Here is a 13,476-nt window from a genome sequence, read left to right on the forward strand (position 1 = left end):
CTAAAGTGGGCCTCTTGTAAACAGTATATAGATGGATCTTGTTTTCTTATCCATTCTGATACCCTATGTCTTTTGATCAGAGTGTTTAGTCCATTGACATTTAGAGTGAGTTCTGAAAGATATGAATTTAGTGCCATTAAGTTGCCTGTAGAGTTGGAGTTTCTGATGGTGTTTCTAGACTTTGTTGGTTTGGGTCTTTTTTGTTTTGTTTCTTCTTTTCTCCCCTCAGAGTCTGCCTTAAAATTTCTTGAAGGGTTGGTTTAGTGGTCATGAACTCCTTTAGTTTCTGTTTGTGAAGCTCTTTATCTCTCTTTCTATTTTGAATGACAGCCTTGCTGGATAAAGAATTCTTGACTGCATATTTTTCCAGTTCAGCAGGTTGAATATATCCTGCCACTCCTTTCTGGCCTGCTGAGTTTCTGTGGATAGGCCTGCTGCAAACCTGATCTGTCTTACCTTATAGGTTAAAGACTATTTTTCCCTTGTTGCTTTCATAATTCTTTCCTTGTCTGTGTATTTTATGAATTTGACTATGATATGCCTTGCTGATGGTCAGTTTTAGATGAATCTAATGGGAGTTTTCTGTGTTTGAATTTTGATGTCTGTGTCTTTCCCCAGTTTAGGAAAGTTTTCCACTATAATTTGCTCACCTAAACCTTCCACCCCCTTTTCTCTCTCTTCATCTTCGGGGACTCCTATGATTCAGATGTTATTCCTTTTTAATAAGTCACTAATTTCTCTAATTATTGTATTGTGCTCTTTTGCCTTAGTTTCCCTCTTTTTCTCTTCTTCATTATTCTCCATAATTTTCTCTTCTATATCATTTTTTCTCTGCTTTGCTTCGTCCATCCCTGCACCATGGCATCCATTCAAGATTGCATCTTGGTTATAGCATTTTTAACTTTGTCCTGACTAGATTTTCCTTCTTTTATCTCTGAAGAAAGGGATTCTATGTGTTTTTCAACCCCAGCTAGTATTCATGGTTTTAAACTCTAGTTTAAACATCTCACTTCTATCTGTGTTGAATACGCCCTTAGCTCTCATTTCTTCCTGTTCTATCTTTTGGGGTTAATTTCTTCATTTCATCACTTTGAAGGAAGAAAAATAATAAGAAAATAATAATAATATAATAAAATAATAAAATAAGAATTAAGAATTAAAAAATTATGAACAACACAAAAAATCAAATAAAGAAACCTGGATGGTAGATGTGTTTGGTCTGGTTGTTGAACAAAACTTGATAGAATAGAGAAAAAAGGGAAAGAACAGAAAGAAAAGAAAAAAAGGGAAAAAAAGTTAAGAAAAAAGGGAAAAAAGGTAAGAAAAAGTTTAAGAATTATAAAAAGTGTATATAATAAAATAGAATAAGATGAAATGCAGAAAGTGAAATAGAATAAAAAGATTTACAAAAAGAAAATATAGTAAAAAGAATTTGAAAACTTAAAAAAAGAAAATAAAAATAAAATTTTCTCTTTCTGTATCCAAGAAAAAGAAAAGAAAGGAGAAAAAAAAAAAAAACAATTTAAACAAAGACAGAAGCAAAAACAAAAAACAACAAACTAACCCAAATAGGTGCACCAGCAAACAGAATGAAAACCAAGTGAAGTTACATCCAATTTCCCCTAGAACTCAAACTATGAAGCACTCTATTGTCTGTACACTAAGCAGGAAGAGTGACTTGTGCTGGTCTTCTAGTGCCATGTACTTGGAGGGCACAGATGAGTGGAGCTTGGTGTAATGGCTCCATTCTCCACCTGGTGGCACTGTCTTGCTTACTGGGATGGATCTGTCTGGCACGTGTATGTTCGCATGTATGTGTGTGCATGGGAGGGGTGGTAATGGCTTCATCCAACTTCCTAGTGTCTGGCACAGGAAATTTGTGCTCTCATTGATCTGCAGTCAAGCACCCGTACCCTGTCTGTGTCCAAGCCATCAGTCCGCCTGGTGGCACCTCCCTCCCGAATTTTATCTCAGATGGGGCTATGTTTCCAAACTCCTTACTTCAGAGAACCTTGTGGCTTGGACCCACAACGGTTGGGTCCTGGTTTGCCCCAGGATAGGTTCATGTGGTTACCCAGTGGCAGAGATTCAGAGATTATGACAAATCATAACACATAGCCAGCTCCAGGTTTCACCACACTCTGGCATCTTTGTCCCACTACCAGCAAACATGGCAGGTCTCCAGTTTCCAATGGGACTTTTGCCTGTGGGGAGGCCATATGGCCTCTACCAAATGCACTCTAAGCAGGGGAACTGCTTCTCCCTGTGTGATGCACAAACTCCTCATACCTCACTGGCTGCTCCTGGGGATTCAATCCTCACCAGAGCACTGCCAGGTATTGAGCTTCAGAATTTCTGACTCTGGGCTTCACTCTTTATAGAATCCTAATGGTAATTGAAATCTTCTCCTTTTTCCCTATCAATGGTTTTAGGGAATATATTTCTTGTTCAGTTCCTTGTGAGTGTTTCCACTCTTTCTCTTTCTCTCCTGCTACTTTCAGGAGGAGTGCTTTTCCTGCATGATCCCAGTGTGCTGCACTCTCCCTCTTTCTCTTTGTCCTCTCTCCAAAAACAGCTCCCTGCTCTCTGCAGCTTTTTCTCCTCCAGTTCACCTCTCTGCACTGTATGCTTGCTGAGTTCTTTGGCTCAAGTTATGCATATTATTGTGTTAATTCTAAGATCAATTTCCTAGGTGTGCAAAATGGTTTGGTATTGATCTAGTTGTGCTTCAGGAAAAAGACAAGCTGAGAATTTCTATACTACTTCTCCATCTTGGAAATCCTCACTCATAAAATACTTATTAAACAAAACAAAAAAGGGTAACTTTTCTGGTAGAATCCCCTAGACAGCACCTTAAATCAAATGATCAAAAAGAACATCATCATTAGTGGGTCAGATTGAATTTCAAATTAGTTGAGAAGTGTTACAGCATTACTTCCCTAGTATTCTTGCCCAAATTGCATAACTTGGATCTAATCATGACAAGATATCAAATTAAGGAACATCCTACAAAGTAAATGACCTATAATCTTCAAAAGAGTAAAGGTCAATAAAGTTAGGAAAGACTGAAGAACAATTCCAGCTTGAAGAAGGCTAAAAGACATGACAACTAAAGGCAACACAATGGCGCCTGGGTGGCTCAGTTGGTTAGGCATCCGACTTCGGCTCAGGTCATGATCTTGCAGTTCATGAGTTTGAGCCCCATGTCTGTGCTGACAGCTCAGAGCCTGGAGCCTGCTTCAGATTCTGTGTCTCCCTCTCTCTCTGCTCCTCCCCTTGTGGTGCTCTCTTTCTCTCTGTCTTTCAAAAATAAATGTTAAAAAAATTTAAAGGCAACACAAAATCCTGATATGGATTCTTTTTCTGTAAAAAAGATTCTTGGAACAAACTGGAAAAATTTGATTGGGATCTGAGAATTAGATGGTAGTTTATGTCAATTTTAGCTCCCTGATCTTTGTATTGTGGTTATGAAGGAAAATATCCTTCTTCATTGAAATTACAAACTAGTGTACTCATGGGTGATAGGGTATCATGTAGGCAACTTACTCTGATATTATTCAAGAAAAAATATTTTATACTACTTTCAACTTTCATTTAAGCCTAAGATTTTGTTTTTTAAATTAGAAACTCTGTAGTCTAGCTAGTCTGCCCATTTCCTAATACCAGCTCCACCATTTATGAGCCAAATTCTATGTATTGCATTTTATTTTATTTTATTTTATTTTATTTTATTTTATATGAAATTAATTGTCAAATTGGTTTCCATACACCACCCAGTGCTCATCCCAACAGGTGCCCTCCTCAATACCCATTGCCTTCCCTACCCTCCCTCCCACCCCCAATCAGCCCTCATTTTGTTCTCAGTTTTTAAGAGTCTCTTATGGTTTGGCTCCCTCCCTGTCTAACTTTTTTTTTTTACTTCTTCCCCTCCCCCATGGTCTTCTGTTAAGGTTCTCAGGATCCACATAAGAGTGAAAACATATGGTATCTGTCTTTCTCTGTATGACTCATTTCACTTAGCATAACACTCTCCAGTTCCATCCATGTTGCTACAAAAGGCCATATTTCATTCTTTCTCATTGCCATGTAGTATTCCATTGTGTATATAAACCACAATTTCTTTATCCATTGGTCAGTTGATGAACATTTAGGCTCTTTCCATAATTTGGCTATTGTTTTATTGCATTTTAATTATTTATAAGAGATAGGTTTGTTACAGGATTAAATGAGATAATACAAGTAAGACTTCAAAAAAAACTATTCAAAGAATTATAATTGATATTAACAAATATTTAAGTATTTAAAAAATTAGGGAGGAAAGAACAGAGAAAGAAAAGACAACGTAAATTGTAAACAAATAGCAAAATGGTAGACCTAAACTCAGTGATATCAAATATAAATGAGTTAAACATTCAAGTTAAAAAAGCATAGATTGCCAGACTGATTGGAAAGAGAGCCCAACTGTATGTGTCTAAAAGAAACTAACTTTAAATATAAAGACACAAATAAATTAAAAGTAAATGGATAGAAAAAATTATACCAAGTAAGTATCACAAAAATGGACTATATTAATATCACACAATTAGACTTCAAGACAAAGTGTACAACCCCAAATAAGAAGGACCTTATTGGAAAGATAAAATAGTCAGTCATTAAGTAGACTTAATAATCATAGATATATATGCATCTGATACTGGAGCTTCAAAATATATGAAGCAAAATTTGAAAGAACTGAGGGGAGAAATAGACAAATCTATAGTCAGTTGGAGATTTTTATCATTCTTCTTGGTAATTGGAAGAACTGGACAAAAATTACTAAGGACAAAGAAGATTTGACCTGATTGATAGTTCTTCAAGTCTGTACCCAACACTTGCAAAAGTTACATTTTTTGCAAGTGTATATGGAATGTTCTCCCAGTGGGGGCATGAAATAAGAATCACCTTCAAAAGATTGAATATTACAGAGTATATTCTCTGACCACAAGAACTTAGAAATTAGTAACAATATGATGTCTAGAAAAGCCTAAATATTTAGAAATTAAACCATACTACACTGTATTTTGATTAACTTGAATTTAAATTAAAAACAACAACAACAAAGCAAAACATTATAACTCCAAATAACACATAGAAAGGTTGAAGAAGAGCACAAGTGAAAACTAAAAATTATCCAACCACTTTGGAAAACTTTTTGGTGGTTTCTTATATACATATATACTATTGTCTCTTTTTTTTTTCCATAACATATACACTGTTCTATCGCCCAGCAATTCCAATCCTAAGATTTTGTCCTAGAGAAATGTCAACAATTTGTCTATAAAACAAGATGTACATGAATATTCATAGCAGCTTTATTTATAATAAATACAAACTGGAAACAACCCAAATGTTCATCAACTTGCGATAGGAGAAAAAAAAATTAGTATAGTCATGCCATAAATATTACTCAGCAATGAAAAAGAGTGAACTGCTGATCATATAACATGGGAAAACCTCAAAAACATTATGTAAGCTTAAAAATTAAAACAGTAGAGTATGTATTGTATTTTTCTATGCACATGACATTGAAAACCAGACAAAACTAATCTATGGTGATAGAAATCAGAAAAGTGGTTCCCTATGGGACCAGAAGGGGTGTCTAGGGAATTTTCTGAAGTGATAGAAGTGTTTTATGTCTGGATTGTGATGTTGTTATACAGGTATATTCACTTGTCAAAACTCATAAAATTGTACATTTAGATGTATGTGTCTCACTGTGTGTAAATTTTAACTCATTTTTGAAAAGATATTTTTTCGTATATTCCTAGAATTCATATTCTACTGAGATAATCAGTCATGAATAAGATAAGTGATATCCCTAAATTGCAAATATGTTGCTTCTGGAATTAAAAGAATAATATAAATATTAATAAAACCACCTCAGTGAATAGAGGTAGAAGAGGATCTCATAAAGCATGTATCATTTGAAATGGATCTTGAAGGTTGTGTAGCAATTTTTCAGGTGAATGGTGGGAGGTCATTCTATGCAGACAGAATGCATTGTGCAAAGGCACATGACATTGACTATAGAGTGTAAGCTAAAGATGGAAAGGAGGGGTTCAAGGACAAATTGCAATGGGCATTTTGGAGTAAGCTGAAGCATTGGGCTTCCATAACACAAACCTGTAGAGGTTTTAAAGCAATGGAATGATATGATTAATGTGTCTTTTAGTAGTATGTAGGATACCCTGGAATAGGAAGAAATTGATGCCCATGTCCTGGACTCTCAATGCCTTTTGAATGAAATTGCTCTGAGCATATCCCCTGCTTGAGTGTGTATTTTAGTTATCTGTCAAATGATGATCAGGACTGTACACTGAATGACCCTAAAGGTTTTCTCTGGGTTTCCCTGCAATGAGCTACCTGCAACTAGTGCTTCTCCATAGTGGTAGCATCTAAACATAGCCTCACTTCTGACATGGTACCCAAATGCTATCAGCTTGGGAGAGCAACTTCCCAAAGTAACTGGTGACCAATTCCATACTGTTTCTCCCTTATGTACAAGGACACTACCATACTTTCCCTATAAAAAGGAAGAGTAATATGGGGGTAGGATCCCACTTTCTAAAGCACAAAAATGGTTCATCAAAATAGCCCAAATATATCTCTCTGCAGGATGAGATCTTGCTGGTGTGTTTCAGAAGTCTCTTTGTCCAGAAATATTTCAAACTCTACACACCTGATTGGACCAGGGGTAGGTCAACCCATACTTTGTTCACTAGCTGACAATTCATAGCCTAGAGTAACAAGATGATTTGTATCATTGACATTCTTCCTTTTGGGGCAATGAAATAGGGAGTACTAAAAGGTACTTGACCATTTAGCAGCAGGAGCAGTTTTTGGAAGAGTGTCAAAAAATGAGTGTCAAAAAGTGCAAACCCAAGCCAAGTATAATAGAAGCTAAGAAGGAGCTGAAAAAAGGAGAATGGGCCAATGTGCAGAGAGAATGGAGACCCCAGGAAAGGGAAAGTAAGAGTACTCAGCCTCCATACCTGTCTTAGGGTTTTTTTTTTTTTTGGGGGGGGGGCGAGGTTACATGGAGGAATTCCAAATTAACTTTAAAGTCCCATAAATTATTTCTATCATTTTTCCACTAGCCTATTCCCTTGGACATTTTCCTTTAAGTTACATGAGTAGAATTCTGTTCTTTACTCTTTGTAAGCCTTTAGAATGCTATGGTAGCTATTGTTTTGAGCTTCCTGAAAAGCTTTCCACCACCCTTACCTTGTAGTAAAAGATTCTGATCCCTGGCCACAGGGAAGAAAGGTGGACATGTCAAATAGGCTTTTAGAAATATAAGACTGAAACTGGAGTGAGAGTTTGGGCTGGAAAGAGATCATCTTCATCATATAGATAAAAACAAGGAAGTAATTTTTTTCTATTAGTTTTTATTTTAATTCTAGTTAGTTAACATACAATGTTATCTTAGTTTCAGATGTACAATATAGTGAATCAATACTTCCATATATCACCATATGTTCATGATCACAGGTGCACACCTTAATCCCCATCACCTATTTAACCCATCCCCCTACACACCTCCCCTCTTGTAACTATCAATTTGTTCTCTGTAATTAAGAGTCTGTTTCTTGATTTTTTCCCCTCTCTGTCTTATTTTTCCCTTTGCTTATTTGTTTTGTTTCTTAAATTCTACATGAGTGGAATTATATGGTATTCATTTTCTCTGACTGACTTATTTTGCTTAGCATTATACTCTCTCGCTCCATCCATGTCATTGCAAATGGCAACATTTCATTCTTTTTTATGGCTGAATAATATTCCACTGTGTGTGTGTGTGTGTGTGTGTGTGTGTGTGTGTGTGTGTGTGTAATCACCTCTTCTTTATCCATTAATCAATTGATGGATACTTGGGCTGCTTCCATGTCTTGGCTATTGTAAATAATGCTGCTATAAACATAGGGGTGCATGTATCCCTTTGAATTAGTGTTCTTGTAGTCTTTGGGCAAAAATACCCAGTAGTGCAATTAATAGATCATAAGGTAGTTCTATTTTTAACTTTTTGAGGAACCTCCATACTGTTTTCCACAGTGGCTGCACCAGTTTGCAGTGCAAAAGGGTTCCCCTTTCTCTGTATCCTTACCAACATCTGTTGTTTCTTGTTTCTTTGTTGTTTCTTGTATTTTTGATTTTAGCCATCCTGACAGGTATAAGTTGATGCCTCATTATAGTTTGGATTTGCATTTCCCTAATGATGAGTGATGTTGAGCATCTTTTATGTACTGTTGGCCATCTGGATGTTTTCTTTGGAGAAATGTCTGTTCATGTCTTCTGCTCACTTTTAATTGGATTATTTGTGTGTGTGTTGAGTTTTATAACTTCTCTATATATTTGGATACTAACTCTTTATCGAATATGTCATTTGCAAATGCCTTCTCCCATTCTGTATGTTACCTTTTAATTTTGGTGATTGTTTCCTTTGCTGTGCAGAAACTTTTATTTTGATATAGTCTCAATGGTTTATTTTTGCTTTTGTTTCCCTTGCTTCAGGAGACATAACTAGAAAAAAGTTACTACAGCCAATGTCAAAGAGGTTACTGCCTGTGTTCTAGGACTTTTAGGGCTTCATGTCTCACATTTAGGTCTTTCATCCATTTTGAATTTATTTTTGTGTATAGTGTAAAAAAGTGGTCCAGTTTCATTCTTTTGCATGTTGCTATCCAGTTTTCCCAATACCATTTGGTGAAGAGACTGTCATTTTCCCATTGGATATTCTTTCCTGCTTTGTCAAAGATTAATTGACCATATAACTGTGGTTTATTTCTGGATTTTCTATTCTGTACTATTGATCTGTGTGCCTTTTTTTTTGTACCAGTACCATACTGTTTTGACTACTATAGCTTCAAGTAATACAACTTGAAGCCCAGAATTGTGCTGCCTCCAGCTTTGCTTTTCTTTTTTAAGTTTGCTTTGGCTATTCAAGTTTTTTTGTTGGTTTCATATAAATTTTAGGATTGTTTGTTCTAGTTCTCTGAAAAAAAATGCTGTTTGTATTTTGATAGGGACAGATTGCTTTGGATTGCAAAGTAAGGTTTGTAAGTTTATTTTGAGAAAGCAAGAGAGAGAGAGAGACAGAGAGAGGGAGAGAGAAAATTCTAAGAAGGCTCTATGCTGACAGCATAGATGTGGGGCTCGACCTCACAAACCATGAAATCATGACCTGAGCCAAATCAAGAGCCCCACGCTTCACCAAATGAGCCACCCAGGTGCTCCCCTAAGGGAAGTAATTTTTATAGAAAACTTCCAACATATTAGGTACTGGCACATTATATATATCAATACCAATTAATTTTGATACATCCAGGGATGTATTGACAGAGGAGGGAACTGAGGTTTAAAGAGTTTAAAGTGGCTTAGCCACTGTCATGCAATGGGTAGGGGTCAGAGTGATCAGTCTACAAAGCCCATGCCCCTCCATCAACCCTGGGGTGCCTCCCAGTTTATGGGAGTTCAGAAGGTCTATCTTCTAGGAAGATATTAATGATGAGAGCAAGACTTGGAATTCTGGGGCACTCCAGCTCTTGAGAAGAGGAGCTAGCCAAAGAAAAGGGAAAGACCCACCATGGTGCTATGGGTGTGGGTGAGTACTTTGAAAAGCAAAAGGGTGTTCAGCCGTCAAATGGTTCAAAAACATCAGGAAGGATGAGGAGTGAATTGGATCTGGTAATTAGAAGCTCAAGTGTGACCTTTGTGAAAACCAATTCTGCCGGTGCTGAAAGTAGAAGCCAAGTTTAAAATTTTTTTTTAATGTTTATTTATTATTGAGAAACAGAGAGAGACAGAGTGAGCATGGGAGGGGGAGAGAGAAGGGGAGACACAGAATCTGAAGTAGGCTCCAGGCTCTAAGCTGTCTGCACAGAGTCGGACCAGGGGCTCCAACTCACAAATCCTCACAAACCTGAGATCATGACCTGAGCTGGAAGTCAGACGCTTAACCGATTTAGTCACCAGGCGCCCCAGTAGAAGCCAGGTTTTAATGAGCACACAAGTTCATAAGAATTGAGGGAGTGAGGAGTGTCAGTAGACCGTATTGAGTATGGGCTGTGACAACAAGGGAAGGAGCCAATAGTGATGGCATACCTCAGAATTTGGAGTTCCAAGGAGGAGCAGGCATGAGGGATTAGCAGTGGATAGAGCAGGATAGAGTGGGCGCCTTTTGAAATAGGAACTAAGGAGGTAAGAAAGGAGTCATAATTGGTAGGTCTGTGCATGTGTGAGAAATTTGGGCAGTTTATACGGTTGAAAGTGAAATCTACAAAAGTAAAAATAAAGGATCAGCTGCAGCACATATTGGAAATCCCTGTAAGCTTACAAATTCCTAATTTGTTATCCCTCTTTTATAGATTGGGTACTTCAGGTTCAGTAACTTGATCAAAATCAAATTGCAAAGACCAACTCATGACCGCGAAGTTCTTAACCTAGGTTGAAGTCAGCAGTAACTCGACCTCGCCAGCGGCCGGCGGCCCGGGACACGGCTGGAACTACACTTCCCAGTGTGCTAGGCTGGGCGGGGCGCGAGCGGGGAGGGCGCAGGCTCCTTCCCAGAAGCAAAAGCGGAAACAAAAGAGTCTCGCCGGCGTCCCCTCCCGCACACTCGCGCACACTCGCGCTCGGGCGCACTCGGAGCAGGCACCGGCTGCCGGAGCGAGTTGGCGAGCAGCGAGCCGGGGACCTGCAGGGTTGATCCAGCCGAGCGGAGAGCGAACAGAGCCCACGACGACCCTACGTCCCCGAACCCTGCAGCCGCCCCCAGCCGGCCGGTGTCCCCGCCGCCCTCCCTGACCCATGGCGCTGAAGAGGATTCAGAAAGTGAGTGCGGAGGCCAGGCCTGGAGCGGCGGGGTGCGCTTCGGCTCCCTGTCCACACTCACCCGGGCGATGGTCCCGAAAGACGCGCTGAGAGGGCACGAGATGGGAGGGTGGGCGGGGATCCGGCCAGAGATGCCGGACCGGCCAGAGGGCACTGGATAGGTGAAGTGGGAGCAGGAGCAGGTCCCGGGTGGCCGGAGGTGCTTGGAGGCGGGGGCCCCGCTGCGGGCTCGCGCAGGAGCTGAGCCAGGAGCCCTAGGGTGGAGATCCTTCTCGGGCTTCAGACCTTCCCGAAATCTGTGCTTCACGGTCACGACTGGATTTTGCCCTATACCGGTCTAGTTTTGGCCCCTGTCATGCTGTTTCCTCCACGCTGTTTCTTAAGCGTGTTCTCTTATGTTCTTGCTTCCCCGGGCTCCGGGAGAGGGCAAGGAAGGTGTGGTGGGCCTGCAGCCTTTCTCCTCGGTACTGTGGGTTTGTTCTTTTTCTCCTCTGCGGTTGGCTCCTGCTCAGATCCCCTAACGGGCTGGAAAAGCCCATTTGGGGCCCAGGAGCCAGAAGAAGCCTCTTTGCCTCTTCTATTTTGGTACCTCTTCTGCTGCCACTTCAGGTCACATAGCTGTAGTGAAAACATAGTTGCTGATACACAACAAGATGACCTCCTGGCTGTGATTCATCGTGAGTCAAGCCAAACAGGTTTTTTCCCCCTTATGATAAACTTACATGTAAAGTTCGAAACACAAAGAAACTGCCACAGTTTAAGTTGTTTGATGCTTTGACACATGAGTATAGAATGAAGAAGAAATGTGTATGTTCATTCGACAAATATTTATCCATTCCAACTCTGTGTAAGGAATTATCTTCCCTTGCATAATACTGTATTTATTGCTACTGTTTCAGATGTGAACATCCCACAAAATTGGGGTTGGGGCATTTTTTTTTTCTGTTCAATTTTATTTTTTGTTGGGTTATTGGTCTGTTCACTGACACAAGTTTTAAAAAGGTTTTATAGCTACAGTTTATGTGGAGAACACTGAGAATTTATATCTTAAATGGGGAGTGTTTCAGCAAGTTAAGCCAACAACAGACAGCATGCCTTGTAAATAATTTTAGAAGAAATCAGTGCTACAGAAAATTTTTATTAGGTTTTTCAGGCATGAAGTGATAGAGATATATATACATTGTGCTGTCATCTTCTAGTACAGAGGACAGCAACTTTCAGGTCCAGACTTTTTTGTTGTTCAAACACTGAATCTGTAAAATACTGTGTGTGTTTGTGTGTGTGCGCGCGTGCCATTTGAGGGTCTTTCACTATAAAACTAACATCATTAAAACTAATTAACTTTCACTATAAAAGCTAACACTCCACATCTATTGATTAATGTTTTCTGATTTGAAGATAATGCAGTTATACATTCAAAATTATCCTAGTTTTGAAGCCCTAATCAGCATCTTTGCCATGCCTTGTATACTTACAAATGATGATGTAATATTGGCTTACATTTGAATTAAACAACACACATGTTCCAAGGAAGTTTTAAAATTCCATTTCCTCCTTTCCTACTTGTGACAATTCTTCATAAGACTTTGCATATACCATAGCTTTTAAATAATTTAGAATTTGTCCACAGCAAGTAGACAAAGAAAATGGACACTATTTGTGAATACTTTACTGGGCAGTTGTTAGTCACCATGCTGAACCAATGTATTTGGCTTATATTTATAATATGGAATACACCCAAATCATATTTTTAATTTATAACAGAGTTGCCTGGTAAAAAATAAAATCACATAAAATTGATGTTAGGCCTGTAACAAATTGATATTTTGGAGAATAAATTGGGGATCACATAATGTCGCATCTCTATGTGTCAGTCTTTGGCTTTCCTTTTTTGTTATCAGAGAAGTTGACTTGCACAAATCTCCCTTTCCACTAGTCACATGTTCCATTCCCTCAAACTTTAAGGGGTGTTATTTTGTTTGATTTTCCACTTTTCTTACTTTTCACACCTTGATTAGAAACCAGTTCCAGGTAAGGTGTGCTGTTTGCCTTATGAACAGTAACAAAGCCTTTTTTTATATCATCAGTATATAAATTTATATTTGAATCTTGGCATGTTCCAACCAAAGAAGATGAATATTAAAGAAGATGAATATTAACTTTTGGCCTTTCTCTGTAAATGTATGAAAATAACACTATCCAATACCTTCCAGGTCATTGGGTTGTGATTTTCCTTTCCTAAAGTGGCAGACCTTAAAGTTGTGTAGAACTACTGAGAACTCTGCATTTTGGAGTTGAATAGAGGGTAGGGGCAGCTTCAGAATAGCTTTGGAACTGCTTCTAGGGTAGCATATTAGAAATAACTGTGGGACGCTTTCAGACTGTCCCCGCTGTTGTAAATGGAAAGATGTTGAATCCCTCAGATAGGCTGGGGTGGAAAGAAGGTTGAGAATTATTATTCAGAGAAGGAACCTGAGGCCAGGAGTGAAGGAATGCTTTGTTTAAGTTAATCTCTGAAGAAGTGACTTGAGAATGTTGAAAAAGTCATGACTTCACATTTCTTTACCTCATGTGAAAAGATTAAAGATGATTGAATTAAAATTGTATGTA

At 38.6% G+C, this 13,476-nt stretch overlaps 1 protein-coding gene across 3 annotated transcripts in view; it reads left to right on the forward strand.

The window, feature by feature from the left end:
* The first annotated feature begins 10,613 nt into the window (after positions 1-10,613).
* UBE2D1 (ubiquitin conjugating enzyme E2 D1) overlaps positions 10,614-13,476 on the forward strand; it is a 28,934-nt gene continuing 26,071 nt past the window's right edge. For all 3 annotated transcript variants that reach the window (XM_053910288.1, XM_019436092.2, XM_019436091.2), the window contains exon 1: positions 10,614-10,866. Coding sequence is in view for 1 of the 3 variants with exons in the window: in XM_019436091.2 (XP_019291636.1) it covers positions 10,843-10,866 (24 nt within the window). In the remaining 2 variants the exon portion in view is untranslated. The remainder of the gene's footprint in view (positions 10,867-13,476) is intronic.

The sequence above is a fragment of the Panthera pardus genome, unplaced genomic scaffold (assembly GCF_024362965.1).
Source record: "Panthera pardus isolate Hobbes unplaced genomic scaffold, ASM2436296v1 HiC_scaffold_22, whole genome shotgun sequence".
NCBI classification, from domain to species: Eukaryota; Metazoa; Chordata; class Mammalia; order Carnivora; family Felidae; genus Panthera; species Panthera pardus.